The 23181-nt window shown below is 40.1% G+C and overlaps 1 protein-coding gene across 6 annotated transcripts in view; it reads right to left on the reverse strand.

Moving 5' to 3' along the window:
* Nucleotides 1–47: 47 nt before the first annotated feature.
* Fbxo25 (F-box protein 25) overlaps nucleotides 48–23181 on the reverse strand; it is a 54764-nt gene continuing 31630 nt past the window's right edge. For 2 of the 6 annotated variants that reach the window (XM_003479396.5, XM_063235020.1), the window contains 7 exons: nucleotides 21432–21524; nucleotides 12839–12932; nucleotides 11332–11516; nucleotides 7806–7988; nucleotides 4861–5004; nucleotides 1575–1601; nucleotides 48–1033 (listed from right to left, as the gene is read on the reverse strand). In XM_003479396.5, coding sequence (XP_003479444.1) covers nucleotides 944–1033; nucleotides 1575–1601; nucleotides 4861–5004; nucleotides 7806–7988; nucleotides 11332–11516; nucleotides 12839–12932; nucleotides 21432–21524 — 816 coding nt within the window. In that variant the 3' untranslated portion in view covers nucleotides 48–943. The remainder of the gene's footprint in view (nucleotides 1034–1574; nucleotides 1602–4860; nucleotides 5005–7805; nucleotides 7989–11331; nucleotides 11517–12838; nucleotides 12933–21431; nucleotides 21525–23181) is intronic. The other 4 variants (XM_063235019.1, XM_005008134.2, XM_063235021.1 and 1 more) reach the window with 3 other exon arrangements.

Below are 23181 nucleotides of genomic sequence, written 5' to 3' on the forward strand. Positions count from 1 at the left end.
TTATATTTTAGCAAGTACAAGTTATCTTTGCATGGCAGAATTATAGATGAGTTTAATTTGTTTGTATACTTTATTTTCAAGGTTTAAAGTAGACATGCATTATTTAAAAAATACAGTCTTTTGAAAGTCTAAATGACATAAAAAATCACTAACACCACTTTTCTCAGTAAGATGCAAAACAGATGAAATGGAATAACAAATAGATTATGATTCGTTTCTTGTTTCTGGAAGCACCCACTATCCAAATCCAGTGCAGGCCTTGCTGGGCTGTCCCACCTGCCTCAGCAGAGCTTCTGTCCGAGGTTTGGTCCTGGCTGCAGGGCTATGTAGGAGCAGAAAACCAACCACTGCTGGCTATGGACAGTTGGCACAGTTCACTACCCACGGGGTAAACACCAAGGCAAAAATGCCCAGTGTTTCCCTGGGTTCACCTTCTTCTCAAGGAGGGCCCGTATGGGCATAGCCATTGCCGTTGTAAAATTGTATTTTAAGAAAAATAAATATTCTGCACAATGTATTTACAAGAATCAGTTGTTTTATCTTGTACCCCAATTACTATAAGATGGAAAACTATAATTTAACAACTATGAAACATATTCTTGGTTGGTTTTGTCAGTTCAACATAGAATTAGGCTCCAAAATATTTTCTGATCTATATTTGTAAATATACAAAATTGTAAATTTTAATTTGCTTAGAAGAGAAGTTTGAAAGAAAGAAGTAGAAATGATTTGTTTGAATCTCCTGACTCCTTCAGAGATGCAAATGTCCAACAATGTCTTCCTACTACCTGGTGACCGAGGGGCAGTTTCTCATTTTCCTTTTGGATATGAGGGACTTGGATTCTGCCATGACTTTTGGTCACATTAAACATCTACTACCAGCTACCACACAGAAAGCACAATGTGCACTCTCCAACAGGCACAGCAGGGGTGAGGAATGTCTCTAGAACTTGAAGAGATCAATGAAGTGCTGTGGAGACACAGGCGTGAAGCAGCTGTCTGGGTCAGCTGCAGTGCAGGGATGTCCTGAATCCTGTGGGGGAAGAGATGGGTCAGGAGACATTGTTACTACCTCTGACAGCCATATCCACAGAAAAGTCACAGTTTTTGGTCAAGGGAACCCAGCCCCACCTCAACAATGAGAATCACTACAACATAGTGACCCCAGCTCAGCCTCAGACAATTGGGGATTTTTACACAGGCTACTGCTGTTTCTCTGCCTCTCTGGCTGCTCCTCATCCTCATCCCTTTGTTACCAACCTGCCCTCTCTGGCCACAGAAGCCTCCACCCACCTGTGCCCTAGCCACACAGGGCTGATCAAACCCAGAGCCACTGCTCACAGTAGGGTCGAAGGGTCCGGCATTACTCAGAGCTGAAGAACCAGAGGGGGAAAAACCCAGAGCTCTGTCACTATCCATCGAGGCCATTTGAGGCCACTACTGTTCCTAGTCCTGAGATTGGGTGTGCCCTGTGAGCGAGCTTTCAGGGACAGACAGGTCTATAGTCTCAGCAAGAGACTACAAGCAGGGTGGAGCAGCACGGGATGCAGCTGTGTACAGGGACACAGAAGTACCTTCAGTAACCAGGTGAGGTGGTAATCCTGACATGGTGCAGAAAGAACCAGCAAGGAGTGCAGCAAAAAGAAGGAGAAATTCGGTTAGAAAGAGCAGGAAGTAGTTAGCAGTTAGGTTTGATGTACATTCTTTATGATAGTAACAAAAACATCAAGTAACTAAATTTGGACAATACTAAATATTATGCAAAGTAAGACAAGGCACTATCAGACACTTTGTTTTGGGACAAGGAGAAAAACCCATTTCCTTTCAGTCTCTCAAACGCATAAATCATGGGGCCACAGAAAAATCTTCAGAAATGTTCATGGACAGAACAGGAGGAAGTGCTGATTGTTTCACACCGACTTCATCCTGGAAACAGTGTAGCAGGTGTTTAGAGCACGTTGCAGTGCTCCATGGTAGAATCTCAGCCTGGCCCTGACCCAGCTCTTCAGGGAGGATGGCAAAGGTAGCACGACCCCACTCCTGCTTCTGCGGAAATGGCTCACCGGGGACTGACTGGGTAACATCTGGGGGTGCCACCACAGCTGTGCTCCTGGCAGCCATATGGGGCTTGCAAGGTCCTTGCTGGGTTCTTGGCCCTTATCTTTGGCAAATGATATGCCAAGACAAGAAAGTGACACAGAAATGCCAAATCTTCGTCCTGGCTTGCTGAGCTCTGTGAGTCTGCTGTGCCTGGCTGGGGTTCTGTGCACTTGGGGGAACAGTGAGGGGCAGGTATAAAAACACCTATATGTTAACTCTGCCTTTTTCAGCATCTGGTGGCAGCACCACTGAGGCGGGTCATAAAGGCAAGGAGAAAAGTATAAGCATCACTCTTCAAAAGAGTAGACCCAGAACAGATGCAAAATCCACCTGGAGCCAGATAAGGGGCCTTCGCAGAGGACGGGATAGGGTATGGAGAATGGCCCCATGTCTACTATATGGAACTGGCTTTTTATCCAGGCTGAGGCCATTAAGGGTTAGTTATCTGCCTGCCCTTCTTAACAGTTCTGAGATGTCTTCAATGCCTCAGTTCATAGGCTGAAGAAATAATGAAGAGCAGGCACTATTTCCTGGGCAACACACATCTGCTTCAGGGGTGGCAGGGCTGGCAGCCTACATGTGGCTACACATAAGATAGGTGGGGCTTTCTGCCCTGGGCAGGGAGCGCTGATGGCTTTGGCAGCTAAATCAAGAGAGGGTGTTCGTTATTCACACTTCACTTCATGGTTCAGAGGCAGAAACATAACTATCACTGATCCTCTGGAAGGATGTCTAGTGGAAGAAGCTGAGCTGAGGAGTCCCTAGGACCACACTACAACAGAGTGTATAACTACACTAAAGGCTGGAAGTGCATCATAGATCAGAAGACCAGGGCTCATTCTAAATTTTCATAGCATGATTATATGCAGCAAGACTGGAATTTAGAGGTTAATCCTTTTGGAAAGCTAAAACTCACCTCTCAGTTTAATAAAAAAAAAAAATCTTACAAATTTCAACATATTCTTATACTGCCTAATAGCAAGACACTACAGAGAAAGTATATGTTTCTATTAATTAGCCAATGGAAGAGCTCCAATACACTGAGGCCCTGATTTGGGAAAAGTATAATTATATAAAACTGTAAGCCTCTAACCAATGGCTGCATCTTCCCCCACAAAGGAATTATGACTTTAACTAACTTTCATAGTATAAAACAGTCCACTCAGGAGAGACAACAAACAGTGAATTTGAAGTAAATGCATCATCCACCTTGGTGACACGATAGAAGAGAAGCCAGTGCACTGGTCTTGGAAGGACCAGGGCAGGGCAGGTGTCAACACCAGGTGAGGGTGCAGAGGAAGATGCTCCTTGTACCCGCTGTCACCAAGGTTGAGGATTAATCTGGGCCCAGGATGGTCCCTGCTTGTGGGACAGTATCCTACTGAAAGACAGCGTGACAGAAGGAGTCACACCAAGATAGGAAACAGAAACTCAGAAATAGTAAATCTCAAGGGTTATTTTTGTTGGAGGCATCAGCAATTGTTCATAATGCTGCTTATCTCTGATAGAGTAAAGAGAACCAACCTTTATTAAAATACAAGAAAAACTCAGTATCTTTAGATTCTTGGGTCAGCCATGGATCATAAATATAGCTACTCTATTATAAGTAGAGTTTGAAATGAAAAAAATTAAAAGCAGTTCTCTCTTTTCCAACATCTCGCACTCACTCTAACCTGCCAATGGATTTAGAAAAATGTAAAGCAAGAGAAACAATCAAAGCAGGTGATAGTGTCTACCAGAAAAAGCCTCACCTCCCTCAACCAAGAAGCTGCATTCCTTGTCTGAGGGCTGTCCTAGCTGAGGACAATCAAGGAAGGACCTCTCCCCGTACAGCCTGGGTCAGCAGGGTCAAGGCTGCCTGCTGGCACTATAGGTATCAGGTTCCAATCATTTCAAAGCTTTTCCCCAGTCAAATCTCCTATTAAACATATTCAAACACTACACAAACCATGTAAATGCATTCTAGTGATGAACAGTGTCAACACACTAAGGAAACTTGTATTCAAGCAGCAGTCCACAAGGCCCACTTCTGATACTGAAAGCATGTTGTCATCAGGGACAAAGTGTGGGTAGCAGGATTTAAAACAACTAGTAGGAACCAGGGGGTGAAGGATTGCCTGTTTACTCTGGATATGGAAACTGCTGAAGATGATGTTTCTACATTGTTACCTGAAGACGAGTATCTTCTATTTTGATCAACTAAATATGAAGAGTGCAGGTTTATTTTTAAGCCTGTATGTTTTTATAGCCCCCTTGCTCTAAGCACTTGATTTTGGAACTAAGATGTATCCTGGTCACTGCAGACAGTGGGCCTGTCAAGACAAGATGTAAGAGGCTAAGCAATGGCAGGTATGAAGGTCTGTCGGGCCTTCCTGCTCCCTCAGTGCCTGCTACATGCTAATGTCCATAAAAGGAAGATGGTGTGCCCAGGGGGAGAAATGCCCTGCATTTCAGCTTTTAACAGTTCTTGTTTTTTTTTTGGTACTGGGTATTGAACTTGGCTGTGCGCTTGCAAGGTAGGTGCTTACACTGCTGAGCTAAACTCCTGGCCCTAGCTTTTAACATTGTTGACTCAAGACACACATTTTACAAACATCTGTTCCCACCCCCACTATATGGTGAATATATCTTATTAGCTTTTTCGTTACAAACAATATTTTTACTTTTTCTTACCTTTCCACTTTAAGTACATGTGAACAGTTTGTTTCACCCAACTCCAACCATCATATTTAAATTAAAAAGTACATTTTAAATTATTACCTTCCAAAAAAGAATACTGCAGTGCCGACAAAAATGTAAGGTGTCTCCATACTGTTCTTTAGTTGGATAATATTTCTGAAGTATAAAATACATCAACTTCCATTCGATATGACCTTTTTCTGAAAGGATCAAATGTCTACAGAACTAGAGAAACAAAGTTCTATTCAGAACTCCATGATTTTCAAAACAATATAAGATGCATTTTTTTCCTTTTCCCTTCCTTCATTTTGAAATTTTGTTTCATTTTTTCCATTAAAAAAACATTAGGTGCAAAACTATTTTTAAAAGGCAGTATAGCACATAAAAAATTTAACTATATGAAATCAAGCTTACTTGGATTAAGTCATAAAGGACAAGTCAAATGAATCACAATGTACCTATGTGATACTAAACAGCTGTGAGACAGCTCTCAAGATTTGGCTCTAGAAAGATGCACACATATAAAGTTAAAGTAAGTAACTCATGTCATTTTTATGGTAAGAAACTTATATACAGAATAACAACCAACTATGAAAATGGGCAACAGAACCGAAAAGATGTCTCCAAGAAGACACAGGTGTCTAGTGATCTCAGAAAGAGGTGCCCACCACCTGCCATAAAGACAAAGGAACACAACACCACTTCACCCACGAAGATAGCTGTTAAAGAAAGTCATAGCCAATGCTGGGGCTTTGATGGCTGGGCACCTTGGGCAATGCAAATGGGCCACAGTCTAACTGGCAACTCCACTCCCAGGAACTCATCTCACACAGGCTCACAGAGAAATGCATACATAGCAGTTAAGTGCTCCTGAGCCACAAGGTGGAAGCACACCAGATGTTCACCAGCTGCAGAAAGGGTACAAAAGATGTGGCTCATTCAGAGTAGAATATATGTAGCCTTGAACGGAATGAAGCCTTGATTCCTAACATTTAGAGGGCCACAGAGATAAGCAAAAGGATCCAGGTATAAGAGGACAAACAATATATATCCTACTCAAGCCAGTAACTAAACAGGAATGTCTCCAGAGAGAAAGCAGATAGATGTGGGCTGCTCTAGGCTGGGGAGGGTGCGGTGACAGCCACAGAATTATGTTCTTCCTCAAGTGATGTCCACGTGACAGCCTAACAGCATTACTGAACAGTGTCCAGCCACCTGGATGCTGAGTCCCATAAAAGTCTGCAGTACGGGTGGGTGGGTTTTGACAGGCTGTCTCTCATTGCTGTTTGTGCCTCATCTAATGTTGCAGGGAACATGCTTTGCTTTTCATACCCAAGAACCATCACTTGTAGAACACCCTCATTCTGGGGAGGTCATGGATTTTGAAGAGTTATAAATTAGGATGGCGTCCATGAAGAAATCTTGTTCCTAATAAAATCTGAGGAAGAGAGCCTGAAAAGTGAAGGAAAGAAACTACACACTTGACTCTATTCATCTCTGTCTCCCAGATATTGCTGAGACATCTGCTTTGAGGAATGAAAGCAGCTCTGCACTCTTAGCTCCTTCCCACTGAGTTTCTGCCCACTCTTCCACTGTCCTTCTCCTAGAAAGCCATCTGCAATCTTTCTGCTCTTGAGCCCCTGCTCATCCAGGTGATTGAATTAAGTCTGCATGGCTAGCAGGCCCTTCTAGCACCACTTTAAACCACGGTCCTGTGCCCCTTCCTTCCACCATTTGATTTTCACAAGGGTTCTTGCCAATTGCGTTGTTTTCATGAAGTGAGCTTCTAATATGCTTGTCTTTTCTCAGGTAGTTACCAGGCTCTAAAGAATAGATACTTATTTTTTGGATGCTGTATTTTTAAGTCAAGAAAAGGTATAATACCAACAAGATTAACCGTAGGTGTAAACTGTAAAATAACCTAATTTCTTATGGGATATGAGTCTTATTAAAGTATCTTCAAGGAATTACAAGGACTTCACCATGGCTTGAGGTCTAAAGGTCTAAATACTTTTCTACTGATATGTCCAGCACCTCTGTTTATGGCCAGACTAAGTGGAAACACAGCTGAAACCCTCATTTGTCTCCCTGCAAGCATGTGTGTCCAAGGGCAGGAGGTCTCAGGGTGACTGTGTGACACAGGCCCACTCCCAAGTGTAACTCCCTTTAATCTGATGCTCCCTTTTTTCCAATGCTGACTTAGAATTCAACCTTCCTATTCAGATAGGGAAACATTCTTTCTTTGCCCCAGCAGTTCCCAAGCCCTGTTCTCCTGGGTCGCTTCTGCATCTAGGTCCTGCCAAATGTCTTCTTGGGATTCTTCCAGGTCCTTTCTGCATCCTCCTGCCCCAGTCCATTGAGGGTTTTCCTGTCCACCACCTTTTCTTCCAAAGATATCCTATAAAGGGCCTCCTGTATCATGCCAGTCTGTTTAAGCAACAACAGTGGTCTCTGACAGCTGAGTTACTTCCACATGCTGCACTGGCTTCACTGAGAGCACTAGACAAGGATCCCTGGTGGCTCAGTGACTGCTTGACACCTCTCTAACTGAGGATAACCTTCCCCACCAGGCCTTTTTTTTTTTTTTCTGAGAGCTACTGTGTTGTCAGAGCACACAGTTCCATCCTACATCCACATGTCACTTGCCACACCTTACACAGATCCACATCTGGCACCCTGCATGAGCACTGGGCAGGGGTCAACACAGCCAAAGCAGAGATTCATTATGGATGAAGAACAGTGGAGTTTATGGACAGCACCTATCATGTCCATGAGCTCCTGAGAACACTCAAGAGGGAGGATAGGGAACCAAGGCTCCTTGCTACATGCTAGTACATATAGCTTGGTGATAGGCAGATGCAGGGAAATCTGGGGATCCTGTCACCAACAGGCAGGACAGAGAACATGATTCAGGCTGTGCTGTTTTCAGGCTCTGGGTTATTTTCAAAATCATGCTCTCTCTGAATATGGAAAATAAACTTTGTATTTGTCAAAGAGACCATGGACTCAGATGGCCTCACACTTACCTGTTGCTCAGCAAAGTGGTACTGACACAGCTTCTTCCACAGCTGCCTGTCCTCACTGAGCATGTACAGGGTGGGTGTCACCTGGCCCAGAGTAATGATGTCCCACCCATCCGAGAAGCGGTACAAGATGTTGCTCAGCATGTGCAAGGGCAGGTCACTGAGGGTGAGGCCACTGTTAACGTGCTGAAGGAAAGATGGTAGGTTTTTTCACACAGAAATGGAACAGCTGAATTGGAATACATGCTTCCCAACATAGAGATAAAGAGGCTCTGCCCCTAGGATGGCTTTGCATATTCCCTGTGGCGTGGCAAGTGCCTACCCAGCACACTGGTCATCTCCCATGTTCGTGGGGAAGGAGGTATCTGAACACTAGTTTTCTCTGTGTCCATGTGGAAGGTGGACCCTGAATACTGGTCATTTCCCATGTCACTGAATTAGGAAATCACTACTGTTGTAAGTTCTATATTTAGATGGCAAATAAATGACCAAAATTTAGGTTTTTCAGGGTCCCTACAATGGTCTCCTTTCATGTGGTTTGTTGGGGGCAGAGAGAAAGGAAATCATGCCCCTATGAGAAGAATGACAGTTTGGAGAATCGTACATACACTAGCTGTGCTGTAACTTATACTATGAGGATGTACCTACAGCTTATTTTTTTCCTATAATTATAAGAGGAAGTAAGACAAAGACTTCAGCCAGTGATATAATATGTACCTACTTTTTTTTTTTACCTTGTTCACTGTTTCTAAAGAAACACACAAACATACACATACACACAGAGCAAATGCCTGGCAAGCAAGAGGAGAGAGCAAAAGAAATTCTGGAGAAGCAACTATGAAAAGGGAGAGTTACTGGCCATACAATTTAGTTTTAATTTACTACATGTTAATTTATGCTCACACAATTAATTTTGTTTAAAAGTGAATTAGTTTACCATGTAATTTCCCATAAGGTAAATGATCACCATCCTTATACTTTCCAGTAACACCAGGGTCTTTTGCTTTTTTTTATTTTAAAATAATTTAATTAATACTTCTGAAAGAGTAAAAAAAAAGTTTTAAAAAGCTTCACATTTCTTTGTCAGATTTTTGTAAAAAAAAACAAATGGCATAATAATTTCATGCCAGAAAGAAATCAAGAAAGCATTCCCATTCATGATAGCTTAAAAATTATAAAATATATAGAAACAGATTTAACCAGGGAACTAAATGTCTGTATAATGAAAATTATAGCACATTGGTGAAAGAAACTGAAGAAGGCACCAAAAAAAGACAAAAAAAGGAATGAATTGGATTGAAAGAATCATTATTACTAAAATGTCCATGCTATCCAGAATAATTTACAGACTTAATGCAATTCCTCCCAAAATAGAATGACTTTCTTTGCAAAAATAGAAAAAAAAAAAAAAACACTCCAGAAATGTGGAAGGAATCACAAAATTCCCCATATAGCCACAGTGATCCTGAACAAGAGGACAAAGCTGGAGGTGTCACCATATCTTACAAAGAGAGGAGGGTGACAGTAAACAAACCGGATGTTAATGTCATAAAAACAGCCACATGGATTAATGGAAGACAACAGAAAACCCAGAAATAAATCTGCCTATTTTCAACCAACCGATTCTCAACAAATGCAGCAAAAAACATACATAAGATAAAGAAAAAATTCTTCAACAGTGGGGCTAGGAAAACTGAATATCCATGAGCATAAGACTAAAATTAGACTCTACCTCTTATCATATACAAAATCAATCCAAAATGGATCAGACCTAAATATAATATCTGAAATATGAAACTATTATAAGAAAACAAAGGAAACACTTCAAGATACTGATACAAGGATTTAAAAAAAATATATATGACCTCAAAAGCACAGACAACACACATTTGGTTTTACTTTCTTCCAAAAAAGTAATAAGAACTGTGGGAGTAATAAAACCCAAAAAGTGTAACAGTGATTGTACAAAAGAGAGGAAAAGTGCTCTAAACGATATAACTGCGTGTATATTTAAGTATATAAGATAGACAATGATATTACTGAGTTTTGTTGGATCATTGAACAGAACTGTTTGCAGTCTCACTGTTTGAATGTCCACTTTATATGCTTTAATTTTGTAACTTGAACAAATATTTCTAAGATGACAATATGTAATCCATTAACTAGTGATTTCCTACTGTTTATTTGTTTTCTGAAATTCTGTATAACTTGTACCCTTTTCTGCTTTTTTTAAAATTTTTCCTTAAATAAAATTTAAAAAAAAAGAAAAAAAAAGCACAGGCAACAAAAGCCAAAATTGATAAATCAGATTATACGAATTTGCAAAGCTTCTGGAGCTGTTGATTTCAGAGGTGAAGTCAACAGCTCCAGACTGAAGAATACTTTCAAACTATTCATCTGACAAGAAATTTCCTCAATATGTAAAGAACGCAATTCACAGCAAAGAAATCCAAAATAATCCAATTTAAAATTAGCTAAATGAACTGAACAGATATTTCTCAAGACAATAGACAAATGATCAATAAGCATACAAAAATAAAATCTGAACAAACACACATATACACACAAAAGACCTCCTCAACCTCAGTTATTTTCAGGGGGGGGGGAAGCTGCAATGAAAGATCTCAACCCAGATAGAACTGCTATTATTAAAAAGACAAAAAATAACAAATGTTAGTGAAGAAAAACAGAAAAGGGATCTCTCTCATACACAGTTGGAATGTAAATTAGTACAAACATTATGGGAAAAAATTTGGTGGTACCTTAAAAACACCAAAAAACATAACAAACCACTACCATGATCACCACAACAAAAACCTCAGAAATAGCCATCCAGCAATTCCATTATGGGGTATATATCTGAAGGAACTGAAATTGGCATGCTAAAGATATATTTGTAATTGCAGGTTTACTGCAAAGCACTACTAACAATAGCCAAGATTGTGTAAATCACCACAGGTTTTCACTGATGGATGAATCAGTAAAGAAAATGTCATATTACATAGTGGAATATTATTCATCACAAAAAGAATGAAATCCTAGTACTGACAGCACATGGATGGAACTGGAGGACATGGCAAATGACACTGCACACAGAAAGACAGCCTACGTTTTCACTTACAAATGGAAGCTAAAAGCTGGGTTCAAGCAAGTATAGAACAGAATAATGGGCCTCAGAGCCTAAATGGGTTGAAGGGAGAGAAGGGATGGAGAGGGGATGGTTAATAGGATGGTTAATAATAGTTTGGGAACATTGCTGGATAAGAATAATAATTTTTAGTAGTCTACAGCAGAGTTGGGTAACTATGACTGACAACAATTAATTGAATATTTCAAAACAAACAGTAAAGAGGATTTTATTTTTCCCAATGCAAAGAAATGATTATTATTATATGTCTAAAGGGACAGACATTACTCTGACATGATCATTACACATTGCATATATGTACTAAAATGTCACATTGACTCCCATAAATATGTAAAATTACTGTGTCAATTTACAATATATTTATAAAGACAGATTTTTTACCTTAGTCATCTGAAGATTCTGTAGTTGTTGTTGCCAGCCAAGGACAGTTTCTAAGCGGCAAATCCAGATATTGATGTTCCCTACTAGCACTGACTTCCCTACCCCTCTGATAAGAATACATAGAGTAGAGCTCAGGTCTTGCAGGAGATCTTTGATCAGGCGAGGATTCTGGTGGTCATCAAGAACTAGAATGAACAAAAAGCTGTGTGTTGGCACAGTGAACCACCACTTAGAAAATGATTTAGCATCTCAAATAAGTGTCCACTACAGATGAACTAATAAACAGTATGTAGTTGGTACATACAATGGAATATTGCTCAGCTTTTAAAAGGAGGTCAGGTGTGGTGCTTGCATGCTTGCAGTTCTAGCACTTGGGAGGCTGACACTGGAAGAGGACCATAAGTTCAAGGCCTGCCTGGGCTATATAGTGAGTTCAAGGCCAGCCTGAACTACACAGCAAGACTCAGTTTCAAAAAATCAAAAAATAAATATGAAATTAAGAAATAGGAAGGAAATTCTGAAACACACTGCATTTGGATGAACCCTGAAGACATCCTGTGCCAGAAATAAATCAGTCGCTAAAGACAAACATGGTAGAATTCCACTTACGTGAAATATCTACATTAGTCAAAATCATAGACAGAAAATAAAGTGGGGGTGCCAGGCGTGAGGAAAGGAGTAATTGTGAATTACTGCTCCATAGTGCAGTTCCAGCTCTAGGCAATGAAGATATTCTGGAGGTGGCAGGTCGTGATGGCTGCCCAATGAAATGCATGAGATGCTGCTGAACTGTACAATTAAAATGGTTAAAATGGTAAATGTTAATGTTATATATATTTTACTACCCCCCAAAAAAGGATTTAATCACATTACAACCCAAAGAGGCATAATTTTTGAGGTATTACAAGTATATTAACATTTTTTAAAACCTTACCATTTCATCTGATGGTAAATTTTCAATTGGCTTTTCAATTCGGCATCTACTTCCTTATTTATCACAGACAACATTTTAAAGTGGCTTACATGTATAGTTACAAATTCCTGTATGTGCATACAAGCTAATGGTGTAAAATTTAAAGTTCCCTTACAGCTACTAACTAACCAAGGAAAGGTCATTACATTTTCTTAAAATACTGGTTTACTTGATGTCTAAATCAGTGAGCCACAGTCCTGCCAATTATGGAACCAGGCAGCTAAATGAACAATGATTAATTACAAAAAAGGCAAAATGGCTTTTTGGAGATCTGTAATTCATGATCTTTCCTGTCATAATATATCCATATGTATGCAAAAGCAGCTTTTAAAAAAGCAAACAGCAGTCACACTGAGCTTTAGGAGCTAAAGGAATGAGCCGTCATCCTGTCACATCCAATGTAAATGTGGTCACAGCATTTACATTATTTTTGCTCAACTAAATACCAGGGAAAAATCAAAGAAAAATTCCTTTTCTTTGCACCAAATTTCTAATTAAGATTTGGATTAGTAAAACTTCCAGAGATCACCTTACCCTTTTGAACGATTTTATCCAAAATGCTGAAGTAATTCTTCTGTGCCACACCACTCAATGAAGTTAACTGGGATTTTGCAATTAGCTGCAATAGCTTAAAAGAAAGAGAGAAAACTAAGCCCTGTAGAAATTTGTTTAACATAAAACATATACTTCGTAAAATGGCACAAGTATAGGCTGCTGCATCTGCCTGTACCCAGCTATGGGCATGGAAGCTGAGGCTGTGTGGGAGCTTCACCTCCAGCTTTCAGCCCTGTGCAAAGTCCCTGCTAAAAGCCTGAGGGATGGTGTGCAGCCTCTGTGCACAGCAGCAGTCAGCACAAGTAAGCTATGGCTGTCAATTCTGGAACTAGGTAGCTAAGTGAAGTGATTAGTTAACTATGAATAATTTACATATTCCAGCATCATTGTATGACAAGACTCATTTGTGAAGGTTATGAGGGCCTTCCACCCAGAGACCAAAAAAGAAAAAGGCAAAGTAAATCCCAACTGCCCTGTGGCCAGGATTTGCAAGGACCCTCAGGGCCAGCAATAGAACATAATGACAGAATCTACACATGATAGATCTTCTTGTGAGGGGAATGAGGGTACTCAAATTGACCTCTTCCATGCTTCTTAAAGTGCTGGGTCTCTGCTGTGCCCACTGCTTGATGACTGTCTCTTGACACTGCAAATAAGCTGTGTTTTTCCTTCCATCTCACAGCATTTTTACTTATATCTGACCAGCAGTCCTGTCCTATTCTTTACCTCTACCTCCATGAATCTCTGTACTCTGGGTAGTCCTCACACATAACCTGGAGTTGGGCTTTGCTGTTGCTCTTGTCTGGAAATCTTTCTTATTTATTTATACAACACAGGGTTGATCTTAATTGTATTACTTGATTTTGTAACTTAAAAAGAAATTCTCATTCTCGCCCTGCATTTCTTTTAAAATCTAGGACAGTTTGTATTGTTTTGCGCTAGAGGTACTATTATAACAACTCTGTGTGACTCTCACCCTCCTGAGCTTCAGACAGGGCATCTCAGTTTCGTGCTCTCCTCATGGTAAACTGCCATCGTATCATTCCCCTTCCTTCTCACTCTATAGCTTGAATTTTGTAAATAGCACTATATTGGCAATCACAGGTTACACTGAGAACCTTCTAGCCACCTCTTTTGTTTCCCTCCCTGGTGGTACTGCCATGCCCTTTCTTATGGTCCAGGACTCATCTTGCCCTGGTGCAATATGTGCCCTCATCTTGGTGTATAGCTGAAGTACTGGCTAGCACTGGTGTCAACTTCCATTGCTTCTCCAGCCATCTCTTGATTGGCTGAAGTTAATTCCTCAAGAATGCTAAAGACTACCAGGGAATGGGCTGAAAAAGGAGATAATATAACTTGATCACATAGATGGGATCATTAAAGATGAACAACTGTTTTCCAACAACCAGACGACCCAGAAAAAAATTCCTGGATCCATACAACTACCAAGACTGAAACTAAGCAAACAGAAAACCAGAAGAGATAAAACTCGATCAGAAATAAAGCCTTCTACCAAAGACAAGCCAGAACTAAATGGCTTCAATGCTGAATTCAACCTAACATTTTAAGAAGTGACATCACTGTTCTTCATATTCTTCTGAGAAGAGAAAGAATTCTCCCAAATACATTCTATAAGGGCTTCATTCTCTTTATAACAAAAGCAGACTAGGATACAACAACAAGACACTAGACTAATGAACATTGATGTAAAACATCTCATAAAATATCAGCCAACCGAAACCAACAGCACATTAAAACACAACTCACTCTGATTAGGACCAGGAAATGCAAAGGATGGCTCAAAAAATACAATCATAAATAACATACATTCCATGAACAGGATAAAGGACAAAAACCACATGATCATTTCAACAGACACATAAAGCATTTGATGAAATTCAACATCACTTTGTGATAAAACTTAGAGCAAATGAGGCACAGAAAGAAAATAACACAACATAATCAGGGCCACACAGGATAAGCCCACAACTACTATCACACTGAACTGGGAAAAACTGACCTCTTAGATATGGAACAAGACACATATGTTCACTTTTATTCAACATTGTGCTGGAAGGTCTAGCCTGAGCAATCAGGTAAGGAAAATAAATACATAAAACGTATCCAAATCAGACCAAAAGAAGTCAAACTGTCATTGTTTACAGATGACATGATCTCATATGTAGAAATTTCCAAACACTCTGCCCAAAACTATTAAAATAAACAAAAACCAATCATTTATGACATCATGGATGGAACTGAGGATCATTATATTAAGCAAGCTAGACACAGAAACATAAGTACTACATGATCTCATTTGCATGTGAAACCTTAGAAAGTTGCTGTCACCTTAAGACCATAATATTAAATGAAATAAATCAGATACACACATTTAAGTATTTCATGGTTTCTGTCCTATGAGAAATCCAAAGTATAAATAATTAAATAGCAAAATAAAATACAGACAATGTCAAACAATGAGACAGATCTTTTGCAAAAGAGAAAGTGATCAAACAAGGAGGGAGGGGGATAGAATGGAAGAGAAGGAGATGAAAACAAGAATTAAGATGTGCTATGTACATGCATCAACTTCCCATAAGGAATATAATAATTATGTATTATAAGCATGTACTAATAAAAAGAAAAGCTAAACTAAAAGAGTAGCATAGGGATTTAGCCTCTAATGAGGCTGGGGAAGGTTTCATCAACAGGTACCAAGTTATAGTAGTAATAAATTCTGGTTTTCCAATGAATAGTAGGGTGAATACAGTTAAAAGTATTATATACCTCAAAATAGCTACAAGACTGGAGTTTGAATGTACTAACCAAAAAGAAATGATAATGTTTGAGGACATAGACAGCTAATTACCTTGATTTGATCATTATACATTATATCCATGTTTCAAAACATCACAATTTACTCCATAAATTATGTGCTAATTTAAAAAAAAAATTCTTACAAGACTAATATTCCCTGAATTCTTATGTGGTCAATACTATCTGATACAATGTCAGAATAAAACTGTTTGGACAGAAAATTCAGGTTTGCCTTTACTTCCTCAAGGATCCAGGGAGGACTCTAAGAATGTGGAGAAACCTAATGCCTGATTCCTCTTCCCATGGAGACTTCTGGGTTTGCTTTCCTGTTAAGCAGGTCCTCACCTCTCCTTCTGCACCCAGTAACTCTGGGGAACAGATCCTGCTCAAGACTATTCTGGGTCACACAGCATAGCCTTTTAAACCAGAAGGGAGCCTGGACAGTTCAGTGCCATGTTGAAGACTCATCTCAACTTAGGTCCTCTCATCCTGATGTCCAGTTTTCAACTGGTTCCATGTGTGTTCTGTCCCTGTCACCCTAACCTCTACCCCTCTATCTCTAATCCTGCCTGCCCCTCTAAAAATCCCTCAACTACCTATCCTGCGTCTGTGGGAGCCCAGTCCTGTCATCTTCTGGTTTACTGACATCTCCTAGTATCTGTCCTGGAGCTCACCTTTACTGCTATATTAGTGTCCTGTTGCTTTTCCTTTTTAATGAAATGGGGTCCTAATTTCCATCCTGCTTCATGGATACATTTTCTTGGTGTTCTGCACTGACTGATTGGTTTCACTGTTCTTTCCATATTTTCTTCAGAGAATAGTCATGCTTTCTATCAGTACCGGGGATCAAACTCACGACTGTGTGCTTGCAAGGCAGGTGCTTATGCCACTGAGCTAAATCTCCGGCCCTATTCATGCTTTTGAAGTTGTTTCCTTCGCCTAGAACTTTATTTTGCAGGAGGGGTGCAAACGAGGTCCAGGCCTCTGACCCCAGCTTTCTCCTGCACTGTTTCACGTCACATAGACAATTTCACATGTGAACCCTAACCCTCACTGAGCACAACTGGGTCCAAGAAGCTCTTTGCCACCAGCCATTAGGTTGAACTTCATGCTCTTAATGGAAGCCAAAGTTCAGCAACCATGCACCAGATAGGTAAAGACTGAGACTGTCACCAAGTACTCTTGTTCTCTTTTGTCTATCTATGCCAGTTCTAGCTGCTGGTGGAGACCTTATATATCTCATACAGTCTATAAATTGCACTTGCCTATTTCTCTAAAAGTAGATTTTTACCCCTTTCTTCCAATTCTTCTTGCAGTCTCTGTTGATTTCCAGAAAGAGAAAGGAAAATGCTAATAATCACATATTCAGCCATAAATAACATTATCAATATCACAATTCCATGATAATCTGAATAAAAATTTTTGCAACTTCTGTCTAGATAGAAAGCACCCTTACTAAATAACGAAAGAAATATAGGCCAGGGTGCCGGCCAGAGAACAAAACTATATAAGCCCATCACTAAAATTACAGCCCAGTTCCTTTTGTGTGTGTATGTGCACATTGCTGGGGATAAAATCAGCATTCTAGGCAAGTCCTTTGTCTCTGAGTTACATCCTAGGCCCTTATCTTTTCAAACTTTCAGAATATTATTCAATTTCTTCCTTGTTTTGACCATTGTCTCTTCCTCAGATGGTAACAAATAATAGTAACAGGATGCAGGTTGCTGAGGTTACAAATTCTATTGTTAATAAATCCAGGTGGGCAAGAAGGACTCAGGTATGTAGAGACCATAGACCTCCTCACCATCACAGTCAGTCCTGTGAGCATCTGGTGTCATTAATAGGAGAGGTGCAGACGGGTAGGCATGCAGTGCTGTTCACTGTTACAGAGAAACACCTACCTTCCATCTTTACTCTGAATCTGGTTAGATATGCTTGTTTAGACTTCCACTGATCCCTGATTACAAAGGCACTATCTGCAGGACTTCCTGATGTCCTTCAATTCCAATGGTGGAGTTCCAATGTGGTTCAGAAAGTAGAGGTGCAGACAAGGAGGACACAAGTGTAAGCCCAAGAGCCAAAGTGGGGAGGGGTAACCCACAGCAGGTGTGGCCTCAGAATCTGCACTGGGCCCTCATGGCTGCCTCTATTCCCTGTGTATGGAGCAAACAGCCCTAAACAGCCTTCCATGCGTTAGATTTTATCATCTGATTCTAAAGTCTCCCAGTTTTACTGTGTTTCTCTTGAAAGTATGTAAACCATGCTGTGTGAAAGCAGGCTGGAGCAGAACTGTGGTGGTCCTCAATACCCTGTGTGGTCTCTAGATTTCCTGGCAATGCTTCAGTAGCCTCCCTCAGCTCCCCAAGGCCTGGGGCTTCTTTTCAGCCTCCTCCACCTCTCCCAAGAAATTCAATGGACAGGAAACCATGTGCTGCTCAAGCAGAAGGTTTTTGAGGAACCTTTCTTGGCAATTAATACCCCTTTTGATTCTCATCTTGCCTGCAAACTTCTAGTACAGGCAAAAAGAATGCTATTTGATCTAAAGTTGAACTGTCAAGTAATCTTTAACTTTAATAAAAGGATTCTTAGTTGATGCATTTAGCTATACTCTACAAATTATCTTTTTGATAGGATAAAAATGCTGAGTTACAGAAAAATACACATGGTACTTTCCACTTGTAGAATGTACTAATGGTATCCCAAATCTCAAATATGATTTTGATATTCACTGGAGGAACGGGCTTTCTAGGATACAACCTATTCACCATACTCATAAATTAGGGTCAGTTTTTCTTAAATGCACCAGACCTCTAAGGTCAGACTCAATTCAGCTGAAGTCAAACTCTCAAGCCAGGTGTGATAAGGACTTTCAATGAAGGCACCATCTTTGAGAGGTTCCAAGACTGCTTTCTCAGTCTTTCCCCTTTAATAAATCTTGTTCTTAGGAGCCATAACATGTTTTGCTAATGTAACTTCATCTAGTATTTTCTTCAGAAGAAAAATTATAGGAAATACCTGGAGTTAAATAGCCTACAGTCAATTCTTAAATCAACACTTATGAAAATGATTTTTAAAAAGTGCATATATTATTTCTGTATAAGAGAAACCAGACCAACTGGACACCAGAGAACACCCTTATGCGATGAATCTTTTTATAAAATAGTTGAAATAATTATCTCTATTCTAAGTAAGTTTTCTTGAAAAGACAAAGTACCAGTTCCTGGAAAATTTTTATTTAGTGTCCTGCTAGCCAGTTCATATGAAAAGGCAATACATTAAGTTCAACTGTGTCCCTTAAGACAGATCCAACAAAGCCAACAAAGCCCAAGGCTTATTAACAATATTATCAGATGGTTTCCTTTAGTTTGAAGAGTCATTATCTGAGCATGTCATATGATGCACTGAGAAAGTCCCTTTCTTTCTATCAGGTAAATTTATGAAATTACAAAAACATGAAGTCTAAGCAAAGCCTCATTTGGTGTCAGGACAGCCCATTTTGGTCTGTCTGCCTCTTCTCCCCAAGGTGAGGGAAAAGGTCTGCCTATACCTTAAGAGTACAGTCCATCCCCAGAATCTACAAATTAAATCACCCCATAGTCCTTGAGGTAACCTCAAACCCCACATACCATGGTGAGGAGGTACAGTCACTTGCCCATGGTCTCTGGTGGGTGAATAAGAAAAGGAGAGGAATTCAAACCCCAGTGTGTCTATGCAGGAACTACCCTGCATGGCTCTCTACACAGCATCCAGTTCCATTGCCCTCAATGGGGAGTCCTCAGGAGAGATCTCAAATGTCTTTAAAAACTTGTACATGACCAGATGTTATCACCTAGGATATTATTTTAAGCTCTCAAGTAGTCTCAGTAATGCATATTCACTAATGAATAATCTTTGAGACACTTAGGAGATAGGAAAGAGCACTTGCGGCTAAAGGGACCAGGACTAGGGTGATTCCCAAGACCATGAAAGTCTAAATAAAAATAAGAATGATCAACTTTATCTACAGTGACATCTAAGGCAACAAAATGAAGTGTGGTGAAAAGGATTAGATGCTGAACCAAAACCACAAATCTGGAGTACCTGGCCCTGGACATGCTATCTCACTGATCCACCTGAAAGACAAAGAGTATGTCTTCATTTTTTTTTAGTTTGTAAAATAAATTTATTTATTTATTTAGTCTTTTTAAGACAGCATCTCACTTTATAGTTCAGGCTGGCTTTGAGTTCACTTTGTAGCTCATGCTGGTCTTGAACTCACAATGATCCACCTGCTTCAACCTCCCAAGTGCTAGGATTACAGGCATGTGCTACCATGTCCAGCTGAGAGGATATCTTTAAGCTAATTTCCCAAACAACTAAAATTAAGGTACATAATACTTTGTGATTCTGAAATTTTGTGTTCCTAAGATGTGCCTACTTTAGGAAACAGCATATTTAAATTAGAGGTATTACAGTTTAGTGTGAAACTAATATGGGTATTTCTGTTTTCAAAGCTGACTTAAAAAAAAGTTACTCAGTAAATAGCAATGTGTAGTATGCAGACAAAACAAAAGTCCTGACATAACTTAATGGCTGCAGTTCATAAAGCATGTCCCTGGTCAACAGAGTACCCTATACTAAGCACCATATACTCAGATCTTCCCTAGGGTCAGACAGTAAAAAAAGATGCAGCCCAGTCTCTAGCGCAAGACTTGCTAACAGTGGCTTCTTCCTCCTAGGCCTCTACCCTAGGCTTAACAACAGAATCTCCTTCCTGTTGACAAATCGTCAAGAAATGCCACTCAAGAAGAACTGTGAGCCATTGGAGAAACAGACTTTTCTGCTGGCTCTGCCTCTTCTTGCCACTTGATTCTGAACATTTCAACTAGGAATAGTTAAATCTCAGTTCCACCATCCAAAACAGAGATACCTGAGGAGTCACTCTAACTCTATCCATGAGAACTCAGAGAAGAATGAGAATCTGCCCAATTTAGCTGCATGCAGAGTTGCAGACAATGTGTCCTTGGCTGCCCTGGGCAGGATGAACCACAATGAATAGCAAAGCCAACAGAGGCCATATCTGAAATTTTCAGTTCCCAAAAAGCCATTAAGAAAAAAAAAAATCTTTCCAGTATCCCACAGCACCATTAATAATGCAAAATTAACAGGTTGGTAGATTATGACTTGTGCTTTACTTACAACAGAGTGACGATGAACAAACCACATAGCAGTTAATCTTTAGACAAGGCAAACTGTCTATGGACTATATGGCTCAGATCCTTTTCTTCTGATACAGCCCAAAATAAAACTTTTATTTAAAGATACATCATTAGTACAAAGGTTCTGTGTAGTTGTGTTGTGTCTAAAAAAATTTTTTTCCTATTAGCCTTCTTCTGTGAAATAAAGCTCATTCTTTGTGGAAATCATGAAACAGAAAAATGCATGTGAAATCACAGATAACTCTGGGATCTTCCTGAGGCCAGGTGGGTCAAAGTTAGGCCCAAGGAGAAGTATCACAACACTGTCAGCTCCCTCAAAGCCTAGGCAGGCTTGGGAGCCTAAGGAGGGCCGCCCTGCCAGAGGCCCCCAACCTGTGGCACTGATACTAGGTAATCCAAACCTTTATTACCTACTGAGCTTTTTCCTTTCTCTTCCTACATAACAAACAGGCAGACCTTTCTGCAGCTGCCCAATGCTTACTAAACATTCACATCTGTAATCTTTAAAACAGTTATTCAAAGAACCATCAAAACTGTTTTTGAAACAAAACACTTACTTTGACCACATAAGTGAATCTTCGGATATCCTGAATCGCACTTGAAAAGTCTAGCCGGTTAAAGGCTTCTCCTAAGGTACAATAACCATGCCTCTGGAAAGTAGAAAAGAGAAATTAAATTTAGATGAGCAGCCAAAACAAGATGGCAGCTAATGTTAAGTAGACAATTTTAAAGTTTTGGCAAAGGACATTTGTTTTCATTTTAAGATTTAGATGAGAATACAGTAAAATCACAGTAATGCTAAATTTAAGCCATATGGACAATTCAGACACCATACATTACATTAACTGGCAATCTTTGCAGCACTGCTTATATAATGACAAAGAGAAGCATTTATAATATACCTTGCTGGTTTCCTTTTCTGGGGACAAGGTAGGGTACACACCACTAGGCTAAGGATGCTGTCTGTATCACTAGAGTAAAGAGGCCTGCACTGATGAGGATGTAAGCTACCCTAGGTGGGAACCTCTAGGAAACAGCAAGTAGGTAGAAAGGCTGAGGGTAGGTGGCTAGATCTGACAATTGGCTGTGTTTCCTAGGCTGGGAATTTAAAGGCTGAATGCCCAAAAGCTAAAAGCTGGTCATGAGGCCCCAGGTCCAAGAATCAAACAGGAAATGAAAATATTTTCTTTCAGTCGAGGGTGTAATCTAAAATCCATTCCAACTGACATCCTTAATTCTTCTTTTCTGAAGGGATAGACTTCTAAATGATGGTACAGAAACCTCTTCAAAGTAGCTCCCATCTCATGACAAGAACCAAACCTGGTTCACAGACCAGGCCATGAGCATGCCTGCCTTTACAGCTGTTTGGCCCTGAATCAGGTGCAAGGAAGGAGCTGTGTGACAGGACTTAGACCTGCCAGCTCCTAGCACTAGTCTGGGTCCTTTCTGAGTCTGTCAAGTCAGTGTTCCAAGGATCCATGGGACATCGCTCAAGCCCACAGCAAATCTTGTTGGTTTGTCAACCATAATTTGGTAACAAACCAGGCTAGATTTGTCACTCTTCTAATGGAATTTCAGAGTATACCATTATTCAGAGTATACCCATTGGGGTTGTGTTGTATCTAACACCACCATCATCAAATAGGTTGAATAACTTTTCTTTCACACAATCAAATCTTTATATGTCTAGCAACTTAAGTTAATTTAGGACATCCATTATTAAAATATCTGGAGCATTTAATTTATTCTAGTTTAACTTATTAAAAACAATTGCCATCTGAATTATTTCCCATAAGTGCTGTCAATCAAGCAAATAGAGTTGCAAAGGCTACAAAAAGAACTAGTCTTCCTTGATACTAAGTAGGGAAACAGAAAAACAGAGAGTAGAGCTAACTAGTTCATTTACAGCAGTGGTGGCAAACCCACGGCATGAGTGCACAGTGGGCCCACTCTGTTGCCACACAAGCCAAGTCACCCCATCAGTTGAGCACTGGATAATGGTGTACACAGGGGCAGTGCTGGCACTTTGCAATAAATAGGTGGTTTTGGGGTGCAGTTTGGGCACTTGTCTCTAAAAGGTTCATCATCATTGGTTTAAGGGTTCATTGAAAGCTTTAGCCAATTTGGCAATACAAGGCAGAAAAGAGTTCACACTGCTTTGTGGGCCCAGCCTTCATAACAGTTTTACAAAGGTACTTTCCATATAGCTTTCCACACCACTGCAACATACTCAGATAGACAGTGCGCCATACTACATGCAGATACAGCATGTATATATAGCACATACACATACAACACACATGACAT

This window comes from Cavia porcellus, unplaced genomic scaffold (assembly GCF_034190915.1).
Source record: "Cavia porcellus strain 051 isolate PalLab524CR breed Dunkin Hartley unplaced genomic scaffold, mCavPor4.1 scaffold_24, whole genome shotgun sequence".
In the NCBI taxonomy this organism is placed as follows: Eukaryota; Metazoa; Chordata; class Mammalia; order Rodentia; family Caviidae; genus Cavia; species Cavia porcellus.